Source organism: Drosophila bipectinata, chromosome XL, assembly GCF_030179905.1.
Source record: "Drosophila bipectinata strain 14024-0381.07 chromosome XL, DbipHiC1v2, whole genome shotgun sequence".
Classification (NCBI taxonomy): domain Eukaryota; kingdom Metazoa; phylum Arthropoda; class Insecta; order Diptera; family Drosophilidae; genus Drosophila; species Drosophila bipectinata.
The window spans coordinates 2,563,355-2,575,973 of record NC_091734.1 but is presented as its reverse complement, the minus strand read 5'-3'; the positions used below and the strand labels follow the sequence as shown (position 1 = coordinate 2,575,973).

General features: G+C 36.8%; 1 protein-coding gene across 1 annotated transcript; it reads left to right on the top strand.

The window, feature by feature from the left end:
• The first annotated feature begins 4,562 nt into the window (after window positions 1-4,562).
• Inx7 (innexin 7) lies at window positions 4,563-6,523 on the top strand. The gene is made up of 3 exons (XM_017243867.3): window positions 4,563-4,976; window positions 5,075-5,784; window positions 5,987-6,523. The coding sequence occupies exons 1-3, from the start codon at window positions 4,743-4,745 to the stop codon at window positions 6,351-6,353; spliced, it is 1,311 nt and encodes a 436-aa protein (XP_017099356.2). The 5' UTR covers window positions 4,563-4,742; the 3' UTR covers window positions 6,354-6,523.
• Window positions 6,524-12,619: the final 6,096 nt, after the last annotated feature.

The window sequence follows — 12,619 nt, the reverse complement described above, 5'->3', positions numbered from 1 at the left end:
TTCAAAGGCATACATAGTTCTTTGGGTTCCATTTTTCAAGACCCTCGGAAACTATCTCAATTGTAAATTAAACATTTCAATCCCCCAGGCACATGGGCTTATCTCCGGACTATACGACCATATAAGTGTCTATACCATATATACCATACATATGTACATATGTGTATATAACATAACACTTTATATTGCCATTCAAGTGCCTGTATTCGATTGTACAAAATAATTAAAACGATCTAGATGTCGTAATACTCTGATGGGTTTTAGTGGTTTCAGTAGCACCCGGCTGGGTGATTAGATTGATAAGGTAAAAATACATATAACTAAAATAATATAGTTGGAATAGAATGAACCTTGAAGGTCTTGAGTTAGTCTTGAGTGACATTCATGAGAAATAGATCAAGATAGGATTTGGATTTCACTTTAAAATAGTATCTAAAGTGCTGAAAGCTAACCATAAATCATAACAACTTTTAGGCTTCTGTAACAAAATTATCTTAATACCGATAGACCGAATTTAATTTATTATGTTAGCCAGGCCCACAAGTGATCACTGATCTTGGCTTAGTCTATGTGTTATATGGCCCCAAGTGAGATGTAAATTCTCGCGAAAAAAGGTGTTTTTTTTTCTAAAATCTCTCAATTAATAATGATTTGCAACTACCTGTCAACAACCTGGTTGGAAGGCAATAAAATTCAGTTATAAAATCATTAGGCCCAAATGTCTTAACCAACTACTGTCTGGCGGGGTGGCTATTAATAGAAAAAAAAAAACCACAAATAACCAGAGCGATACGGGATGTCTTAATAAAAATATATCAAATTTCGCACAGACTTGAGAAATTTCTTTAAAAAAATATATATATTTAAAAAATCAATCAGAGATATAATCTTCAAACAGCTGCTGCTTCTCGGTGTGTAAATATTTAGATAAAGTTATTTTCCAATCTGGTGGTGCTTCGATCCCCTTTGTATCTCTATCTCTACTTTTTTTTTTTGTTGTATCTGCGAGATTGTCAATCTCTCCACGACAGAGAGCTCGGTGCCCGGCGAAGCATGTGCCAAGTTAATTGTTTCAGCTTAGTCAGCGTCTTCACACGATATCGAACATCAACACATTTTTCAAAATTCCCCGAAAATTGTCTGCGTCACAAAATAAAAATCAAAAAAATCTCTAAAAGGCATATCCATCAGATACATCGGCTACGCATGCGCTTCTCTCAGTTTTTCGCTCAATTGGTTTCCTCTCTCCCTCTCTCTCGCTGTGGCTCTCTTGAGAGCTTTTCGGTGCTGAACTTATGCAACGGATCGAATATAATTTATCTATTTGCGCTCACTCAAGCCATCTATCTGTTTGTTTGCTTTGTATCCGACGGATACTTGGATAGATTTCTGTCCAGGCGGCGTCACTTCAAAGCATGGAATCAAGTTCACAGGGTCTAAACAGTATTATTTGATCAAGAATATAGCAAAATAAATAGAAAAAATATTATTTGTGTAATTTAAGAAAAATCTAAGCAATATTTAAAATATTTAAAATACACCTGTCTTTACAACAACTTATCACTGTCAATTAAAAAAATATTAAATTTACATATTTAGATACTTTTATTCATTTCCAATCGGATTAATTAGCAAGACCGCAACCGAGACTCAGACTTCTACAAATTAAGATTTTAATTGGCCAAGACTTGACCCAAAAATCACTTATATGTTATTTTTAAGGACAACAACTTTTTACCAATCGAACGCAGATTTAATGATAATTCCAGATGGATTTCAACTGGTTTTTTTATAGATACAATATCTTTTTTTTGTAATTCATAAATGGATAAACTTGTAAATGCCAAGGAACTAGTACTTATTTTGCAATGAAATTTCAAAATCAGAAACACTTTCACTTTTTCAGCAGAATTTGTTTGTTGCAACGAATGCAAAAAAATAATATATGGTATATCCCCACCCCATGTTGGAGTATCAATATCTGAATATATATATATATTTATTTATTTGTACATCTGTATATTAAGTTGCTTATGAGTGGTAATTGAATCTGTAGCCGAGGGTAAAATGTGTGCAGCGCCTTGCTTGAATGGCTCGAATTTCGATTTCATTGCGGTTTGATTTATTTAAATTTCAATGCAAGAGCCAAATGCTTATATAAGTATTTAAAAATATAATAAATACATATATCTTTATCGGTAATCCGGGCTATGTTAATGAAGCAATAAGTCAATGAATCAATGAACTCATAAAAAGTTGGAAGAAGACATAAAACTTAAATAAAATATTAGAAAGCTGAATTATTTTCTGAGGAAACCAAAGCTTATACCCTTACCCTTACCCTTATATATATTAAGTTCGACTATATACTAAGCTCTTAATAAAATAGGCTTCTAACCCTATAGTTTGTTAGGGTATATTTAACCGATCTAGGACATGTGAAGTTATATACTTCTTTAAAAGAAAATAATGCTGCATCCCAAATCTGGAGTTTATAGCTTCCGAAACATAGAAACTATATGGCTTTGAACCAACCTTTTATAGACTTCTAGGGTTATTCTGATAAACATTCTATTATTCTGTTATTTTTTTGGAGTTAAACTTCAATAGCTTGCACACTTTTAGCTTAAATAATCATACCCCCAGTTAAGGTATAAAAATATATACATTTCCAACGAAACCCTAGACGGTAAAATAATTCGAGCTCCATCGCAACCAGTCAACCGGCTAAAAATGTTGCAATTACTAATACACAACAAAATCGTGGCACTTTTGGGGCCCCGTTCTTATTTTGACTTTTTTTTTTCGCCACTTGGCCGCTTAAGTAATAAGCCCCAAATACGAGTGATACGAATATGAATACCAGGTAAAGTCATTTAGATAAGCGACAGATAAAGATAGTGATACTACGATACTACGGATCTTGGTCCAACATTTTACGTTCAGTGCCCCGAAAAAAAAACTATAAAGAAATACGGAATGGAGGTGAATTTTAAACGGAACCAGGGGATTGCACTGAAAGATAAGATTGTCTTCAGTCAAAGAAAAATATATAATACTTTCGACATAAGATACACTGAAAGAATGTAGATTTAATTTGAAACTAAAGGTATAACTAGATACTTTATTTATTAGAGAAAACCTTATAATGTTTTCTTTTGATTAGGGGTATGAAACTTTTATTTAATTATTATGATAAACATTTTCTCTCAGTGTAGGAGTAACATAGCGCCCATAACCCACCTCTTAAATCCATAGTGTATTCAATGTTTGTAAAACCTTGCGGCGCTATCAAGCCAAAGCAAACACTCCAGTAAATCCATCATAAGAACTGAAAACCTCAAAAGACTCGACACAGAGCCTAGAAAAAATATGTCTAGAGAGTGGATACCTAAGAACATATTTGTCTGGCACTGATCTGGGTCAATATACCCAGATATATATATATATAAGAGCATAGTCTGTGCCATCTATCAAATTGATTCGCAATTTAAATAAAAAAATAGAAATGAAACAATTGAGCAAAGCTTCAGATTAAAGCGGAAATACTTCCTCAAATACATGACTCAGAAGCTGGAATTTCTAAATGGGAAACGAGAAGAATGATAAACCAGAATGAATCAAATAAAGATTAAAGTAAAAATAGATCTCTAAAAACCAAAAACCTTTATTTAACTTTCACTAGCCATAACTGAAAAGTTCTTGAGGAATTTCTTGACTCATTTTATTTATTTGTACTGATTCATTGGGTCTTTGTTTTCTGTGAAAAGGCTTTTCGGATCTCTAATTTAGATTTCGTCTTTCGGGGGAGTCTTACTCATTTCCAATCATTGAAAACACCCATACACCTGGCAAGTTAAAATCTTTAGGCCTGCCATAGCCTCCAATCAAAATAAAAACGAATCGATAAGACAAACCCTGGGAAGTCGAGGGCCCTTTTGTATTCACGCTCTTCATATTTGTAATCAGAGAACTATATAGCTTCCAGTTGATTCTTTATTTTAACTCAATCGGCACGAGCCCAAGTCATGACGTTGCTCTATGAATTTATTTACAAATTGAAAAATGACCAGGAATATAACGAAACTACTTTTGGCTCCAGAGAGGGCCAACCAATGCACTGGAAAAAATATATACTATTATCCTCAAAACCTCACAACAGAGATAGAAATAGACTTTTACCTTGATAAACCTTTTTTCTAAAGAGTTTCTTAAAATGGTGACCCCGAATGGTGACCCCGAAGACGGTCTAAATCTTGTTGTAGCTTCCAAAAGGATATACATTTTTCTTGTCAGTGTAGTACTACTCATATTACCCATAGACTCCTCTTGGCAACTCTGCACTAAACTCAATTAACTGCTGAATCGGCGTTTCAGAGCGTTTAGGGTGCTATCTTATCGTATTTCAAGTCAGTTGTGCTGGCTCTTCGGGATCTGGCCGATTCTCCTGGCCAAAAAAAAACAAAAGTCAAGAAAGAGAAACCCGATAAGGGGGCCCAGAAAGCCGGAGAACGTAGAACTTAAAATCGGAGCGTGAAGAATCGGGGAAACGAGACCCGGAGAATCAGAATCACTGGTAGTTACGAGCCTTGCAGTTACGAGGAGTTAGCCACCGCATGCGGAGCGGACAAAACCTCAACCAAAATAAAACCGAAAACCCTAAGACCCACAAAAATACGTAATCGGGCCAAATCGAAGAACAAAAAAATCGTGCATAGGGTCGAACAGATAGCGAAGCGACAATGCTGAACACCTTTAGTTCGGTGAGGCAGTACCTCAAGTTCGATATCACCCGGGTGGTGATCGACAACTTTGTGTTCAAGCTGCACTACCGATGGACCTTCGTAATGCTCCTGGTGGCCACCCTGCTGATCACATCGCGTCAGTATATCGGTGAGCATATCCAGTGCATTTCGGATGGAGTTATAGCGCCGGTCATCAACACATTCTGCTTCTTTACGCCCACTTTCACGGTGGTGAGTTATCGATCGGGGTCACCACAAAGGATCATGGAGGGGTCACCACAACAATAAAACATAAATATTTACCTGCTGACACCTCTCATCCTCTTTAGGTTCGCGATCTGAATCACACAGTATTTAAACCGGGCAGTGAACCGCCTGGCATTGGACACTACGATGCCAGCAAGGATCAGATCAAGAGGCACGCCTACTACCAGTGGGTGCCCTTCGTCCTGTTCTTCCAGGCTCTCTGCTTCTACATTCCGCACTTTCTGTGGAAGAAGTGGGAGGGCGGCCGAGTTAAGGCCTTGGTATTCGGCCTCAAAATGGTCGGCCTGACCAGGTATTTGAAAAATGATAGCTTACGCATCGGTAAGCTCAATGTCCCGTCCATGGCCGAGGCGGAGGAGAGGATCAAGGACATCCGCAGGACAATGATCGATCGAATGCGTTTGAATCAGTCGTGGGGCGCTCACTTGGTCTTCACCGAGTTCCTGAATTTGGTCAACCTACTGCTACAGATCACATGGACGAATCGATTCCTGGGCGGACAGTTTCTGGATCTGGGACCCAAGGCCGTCAAGGGACGTTGGTCCGAGGAGCTCAGTGTCCTGGATATTGTCTTTCCCAAGGTAACCAAGTGCCGATTCCATAAATATGGTGCCGGTGGTTCGCTACAGGATCATGATACGCTCTGTGTAATGGCCTTGAATATAATGAACGAAAAGATATATACGATTCTGTGGTTCTGGTATGCCTTCTTGCTGACTGTCACCGTTCTGGGCCTTATCTGGCGACTACTCACCCTGTGTTTGTACAGAAAGTAAGTACATGAACTATGATTAAGTTTACCAAGAGGTATGATGAGTGTCCGTGTGTCCGTTTGTCCGCCAATTGAGTATCTTGACTTGTAACTGTCTTATCTTTTAAGATTTAAATTTGTTACTTTTTATAAAAGCTTAGTACTCTCTACTAGACCTATCTTATATTTAATTTTTATTATTATTTTCATTTTTCCTTACCAGCTTAACCTTCACCCGCTGGTCCCTCTACTGGGCCAAGCCGGGCCGTCTGGATGAAAAAGAACTGGCTGCTGTGATTGACAAGTGCAACTTCTCCAACTGGATGTTCCTGTTCTTCCTGCGCACCAACCTCTCCGAGTTCCTCTTCAAAAAGGTGATCTATCACCTGGCCAGCGAGTTTCCCAATCCGGAGAAAGACAACGACATCAACGCCTATCGAGACATCGGTGCTCCGACATCATCCTCATCGCAGAAGCCCCGCTATCCGGACATAAGTAGTCTCGATACTGTGGATGCACCGTTGTTGCATCAACGACACCCAGCCACTCCCACCACCGAACCTTCGGATATGGCCACGTTAGCGGTTTAACAAAAAAAAAAAAAACCCCTCTATAATTCATAATTTATGCACTCCAAGTAACTAGCTAGGAAATTAATTGCTTTTCGAGAATTCTGTCGTTAATGCCTGTGCTTTTTTTATGCATACTTCTTTTTTTTTTGTAGATGATCATTTAAATATATATTTATTTTTAAGAGACACTTGGCTTTGTTTCATTTTCAGTTAAAACCCAACAGGTTTTCAGACATTTCTGTGAAAAAAAACCCCAACAAGCTTAAAATGGCCGACAACTTTACGTTTTTTTAGTGTTTGGCTTGGGAAAAAAAAAAATAAAATAAATATATGTTATAGGTGTGTGTTTATAAAGCAACCCAACCAGACACCTTTCTGGGGGGGCGTAGGCGTGGCCCAGTGCGGTTTGGTGACCCACTTAAAACAATCCGCTGTGGTTTCGAAAGTGTTTTCCTAGCTTTTGGGATTGAAAGTTTACACTATCAGAAGCTGAGATATGTGTGGTTTCAAACTCAATTGTTTTGTTTTTTTACGCAAACCATAAAAATATCCTATAAGATATTACATGTTGATAACAGCAAAGTCGAGATACAAACAGCGATAACCTATTTATGAGGTGCAGGGGAAACATTGTTGGTTGAAAGTTTAGCAAACAAAACACCAAACAATGAGACTCATATGACACACTATAATGTCTATGCCTTTATCAGCTCTTAACCGATTATTAATCTGAATACTTGAAATAATCCGTGCATAGAATCTTCATCGATCTACTCAAAACCCCCACCTACATGTGGGTTTACCATATGGTCTCCAATCTATACCCATATCTTGGCCAATACTCATCCGATTCTTGCCCGGAATGGCTTAAATGATTTGTATTTCGATTCTCTATCATTCTGCATCAAAAAATAAGATCGAAATATTTTTTGAAATTTTTCTCCATTTTTGTGGGGAGACCCCTTGGAAAAGTAGGATTTTCGCATTTGACTCCAAGCTATACCCATATCTTGACCAATTCTCACCCGATTCTTGATCGGATTGTTTTAAATGATTTGTATTTCGATTCTCCATCATTCTGCATCAAAACATTGGATCGAAATATTTTTCAAAATTTTTTCCCATTTTTGTGGGGAGACCCCTTGGAAAAGTAGGATTTTCGCATGTGGCCCCAAGCTATACCCATATCTTGACCAATTCTCACCCGATTCTTGATCGGATTGTTTTAAATGATTTGTATTTCGATTCTCCATCATTCTGCATCAAAACATTGGATCGAAATATTTTTCAAAATTTTTTCCCATTTTTGTGGGGAGACCCCTTGGAAAAGTAGGATTTTCGCATGTGGCCCCAAGCTATACCCATATCTTGACCAATTCTCACCCGATTCTTGATCGGATTGTTTTAAATGATTTGTATTTCGATTCTCCATCATTCTGCATCTAAACATTGGATCGAAATATTTTTCAAAATTTTTTCCCATTTTTGTGGGGAGACCCCTTGGAAAAGTATGATTTTCGCATGTGGCCCCAAGCTATACCCATATCTTGACCAATTCTCACCCGATTCTTGATCGGATTGTTTTAAATGATTTGTATTTCGATTCTCCATCATTCTGCATCAAAACATTGGATCGAAATATTTTTCAAAATTTTTTCCCATTTTTGTGGGGAGACCCCTTAGAAAAGTAGGATTTTCGCATGTGGCCCCAAGCTATACCCATATCTTGACCAATTCTCACCCGATTCTTGATTGGATTGTTTTAAATGATTTGTACTTCGATTCTCCACCATTCTGCATCAAAACATTGCATCGAAATATTTTTCAAAATTTTTTCCCATTTTTGTGGGGAGATCCCTTCGAAAAGTAGGATTTTCGCATTGGCCCCAAGCTATACCCATATCTTGACCAATTCTCACCCGATTCTTGATCGGATTGTTTTAAATGATTTGTATTTCGATTCTCCATCATTCTGCATCTAAACATTGGATCGAAATATTTTTCAAAATTTTTTCCCATTTTTGTGGGGAGACCCCTTGGAAAAGTATGATTTTCGCATGTGGCCCCAAGCTATACACATATCTTGGCCAATTCTCATCCGATTCTTGATCGGATTGTTTTAAATGATTTGTATTTCAATTCTCCACCATTCTGCATTAAAATATGAGATCGAAATATTTTTCAAAATTTGTTCCCATTTTTGTGAGGAGACCCCTTGGAAAAGTAGGATTTTCGCATGAGGCCCCAAGCTATACCCATATCTTGGCCAATTCTGATCCGATTCTTGATCGGATTGTTTTAAATGATTTGTATTTCGATTCTCCATCATTCTGCATCAAAACATTGGATCGAAATATTTTTCAAAATTTTTTCCCATTTTTGTGGGGAGACCCCTTAGAAAAGTAGGATTTTCGCATGTGGCCCCAAGCTATACCCATATCTTGACCAATTCTCACCCGATTCTTGATTGGATTGTTTTAAATGATTTGTACTTCGATTCTCCACCATTCTGCATCAAAACATTGCATCGAAATATTTTTCAAAATTTTTTCCCATTTTTGTGGGGAGATCCCTTCGAAAAGTAGGATTTTCGCATGTGGCCCCAAGCTATACACATATCTTGGCCAATTCACATCCGATTCTTGATCGGATTGTTTTAAATGATTTGTATTTCAATTCTCCACCATTCTGCATCAAAACATTGGATCGAAATATTTTTTCAAATTTTTTCCCCCTTTTTGTGGGGAGATCCCTTCGAAAAGTATGATTTTCGCATGTGGCCCCAAGCTATACCCATATCTTGACCAATTCTCACCCGATTCTTGATCGGATTGTTTTAAATGATTTGTATTTCGATTCTCCATCATTCTGCATCAAAACATTGGATCGAAATATTTTTCAAAATTTTTTCCCATTTTTGTGGGGAGATCCCTTCGAAAAGTAGGATTTTCGCATTGGCCCCAAGCTATACCCATATCTTGGCCAATTCTGATCCGATTCTTGATCGGATTGTTTTAAATGATTTGTATTTCAATTCTCCACCATTCTGCATTAAAATATGAGATCGAAATATTTTTCAAAATTTGTTCCCATTTTTGTGAGGAGACCCCTTGGAAAAGTAGGATTTTCGCATGAGGCCCCAAGCTATACCCATATCTTGGCCAATTCTGATCCGATTCTTGATCGGATTGTTTTAAATGATTTGTATTTCGATTCTTCACCATTCTGCATCAAAACATTGGATCGAAATATTTTTCAAAATTGTTTTCCATTTTTGTGGGGAGATCCCTTCGAAAAGTAGGATTTTCGCATGTGGCCCCAAGCTATACACATATCTTGGCCAATTCACATCCGATTCTTGATCGGATTGTTTTAAATGATTCGTATTTCGATTCTCCATCATTCTGCATCAAAACATTGGATCGAAATATTTTTTCAAATTTTTTCCCCCTTTTTGTGGGGAGATCCCTTCGAAAAGTATGATTTTCGCATGTGGCCCCAAGCTATACCCATATCTTGGCCAATTCTCATCCGATTATTAAACGGAATGGCTTAAATGGTTTGTGTATCGATTTTCTATAAAGTTCTTTAAAAATCGTAGAACAAAACTGTTAAACAAGATTTTTTTTTAATTTTTTAGTAACCGCTTAAGACAGAGAGATGTATATGCAAGGGGCTCGTCTAGTCCTCCTATCTTCTTGTTAAATAAATTGTTATACCACCTAAAAAAGTATTCAAAGAATTGACAAGTGAATAGAAATACTCAACATTCACGCATTCCAGCTCTGTCATAACCAATTCCGTATTTGGACCGATTTTCTTAGCTGTTATCCCCCGGATAGCGGATTGGGGGGCTTCTCCATAGATTTGTGGAAAAACTGCGACAGCTGTCTTTAGCAATCAATTAGTACGAGTGGCTTTTCGGCTCGACACATTTGGCACTAGCTTTTGGCAGTTGTGTTGGCCAATACTAGGTGTAATGGCAATACTAGTTATGACACCTGCCTTTGGCCAAAAGTGGTAATAACCATTCGAGTCTCGTGTCTCTAGTCTCTAGTCTCTCCCGTCCACACATCCATCTGTCGCTCTGACAAGATTCTCGCTTTGATAGTTTGCGGTCAATGCCAACCAGGTAAAGCCCCCCAACTAGCCACCTAAACCCAAAGCTATAGACACGGCTATAGCTATGGCTAAAATCTAAATCGAATTCAGTCAGAGCCAAAGAGACAAAAAAAATAAAATAAAATAAAAGTTCAACATTCAAAGCACTGGCAGTCCATTAAAATCAAATGGAGTTTGCGGAGATCAGGTTTGTGGCTTGTCACCACGACACGGAAAACAAAAATGCGTTAAGATTGCTAATTAAATTAACAGAGTTTTTAAAGGAATTTTAGGGAAGTGATTTTTTAAATCTAATAATAGCTTTACTTTTAAGGAATTCTTACAAGAAACTTGATAATTCTCAAAGACCAAAAGGCCATATACATATCTTTTATATTTTTATATTCCCTAATTTTTTCCAGTGCTTTAGACTTTTTTGTTGGGTTTCCAAGATCACCATTTTTGTTGTCAGAACTTTAACTCGATTTGGTTCTTGTTCCTTTTTCTTTAAAATCAGTTCGATTGGATCGCAGTCTGCATATCAAGTGATTTCTTTCAGTTTTTGTTGGATTTTTTTTTCAACTTTTTTTTTCACAGAGGTGGATATACAAAAGATATAATAAAAACAACAAAAAAAAGAGAAAGAAAAAGCCCCAACAAAGCCGAAAGCCAGCTCTTCGAATATATCAAATAATAAATAATGTGCTAAGCTCGCTCTGTCATTGCCCTTTCTTTTATTTTTAAGATTTATTTTCTTATCGAGGGAGGTTGTCTCTTTTGATAAAAATATTATGTATAAAAATATTAAAGAAATGAAATATGTTCTCGGTATTATAGAACTAATAATCATTCAAAACCCTTATACAAATAATTATTATAGGGTATCTTATAGTTCCTTTTAACAAAAACAAGTTAACCATTTTTTGGTTATTGTCTTTTTTTATTTTTTTTTTTGTGATTTTTTTTCTGGCTATTGTTTATATATTTCTTTAAGTTTTTTTTTGTTTAACCCCCGCACTGGTGAATGACCGTTAACATTTAAAAGATCCCATTTAGAAATCGAAATAAATTTGTAGATTTTTTTTCTACCTTTATTGTACCTGTTTTTTTGGAGAGAAATTTTCGATTTTAGATATGTATCCTCCCCTCGTATTTCTTTCTGATTGTCACACACATACCTTCCAATTATCGAAATTGATGCGACAATTAACACTTTTGAACTTTTGCAGCTGCCTGGGAATCAAAAAAAAGTACAAAAAAAGTTTAAATAAAAAAATGAGATGGAGGTGGATTTTAGAATGCCCTGTGCCTTGGCTGGGAATTTGTTGCCAATAAATTGCATGCAATTGGGACACTTGTTGCATACATTTTCCAATCTCTTGGCATGCAAATTTATTTCAATTGCATTTAATTTGTGCGGATTAGCAGCAGACACCGAAAAACTCGGGGATCCTGGAGGTAAACCACGGGGGCTAGGGCCAAACTGGCGGCTATACCAATTATACATTACATACTATATATATATATGTATATATATTTATGAGCCACCAGACACAAGACACAATTTATAACGATTTATTAGCAATTTAGAAAAGTTCAAGCGGGCATCTCATTTTCTTCATTTGAATTTGGGAACAGTTTTCCATATTTTCCTCTTTTTTTTGTTCAACTTCCTTTCATGGGATTTAGATTTGGAATAGTTAAGGGGTTTATAAGGTGGTTCAGTATAGATATTCCATGACTAAATAATCTAAATATTTATTAAGAATTTTTCTTCATAAATTCAGACCCTTTTTAATAAAATTCTATTCATATTTAAGGCTATTTTCCATAAATACAGGGCCCTATATACCAAAACCTATAAATGTCCTTAAAAACAAATCAAAAATCTCAAACAAAAAGTCAAAATAAAGGTCCTTCGGCAGGATAAGAGCACAAGCCACCCCCAAAAAAGATGGAATTTTCCCAAGTGAACGACCTTCGATGCGTCGTTTTTCCGGCAACAACGAAAGGAATTCGCCAAATCCTTTGTGTCCTTTGTGTCGTCATCTCTTTTTTTTCGGAATCCTAGAGCTTCCGCGAATGACGCAAAAATATTTAAAACGTAGGTCAGGTTCGAGTTCGATTTCGAGTCTTTTCCGAGTGGTTTTTTATGTTTTTGGTTTTGAGCGAAAAGTCCTTTG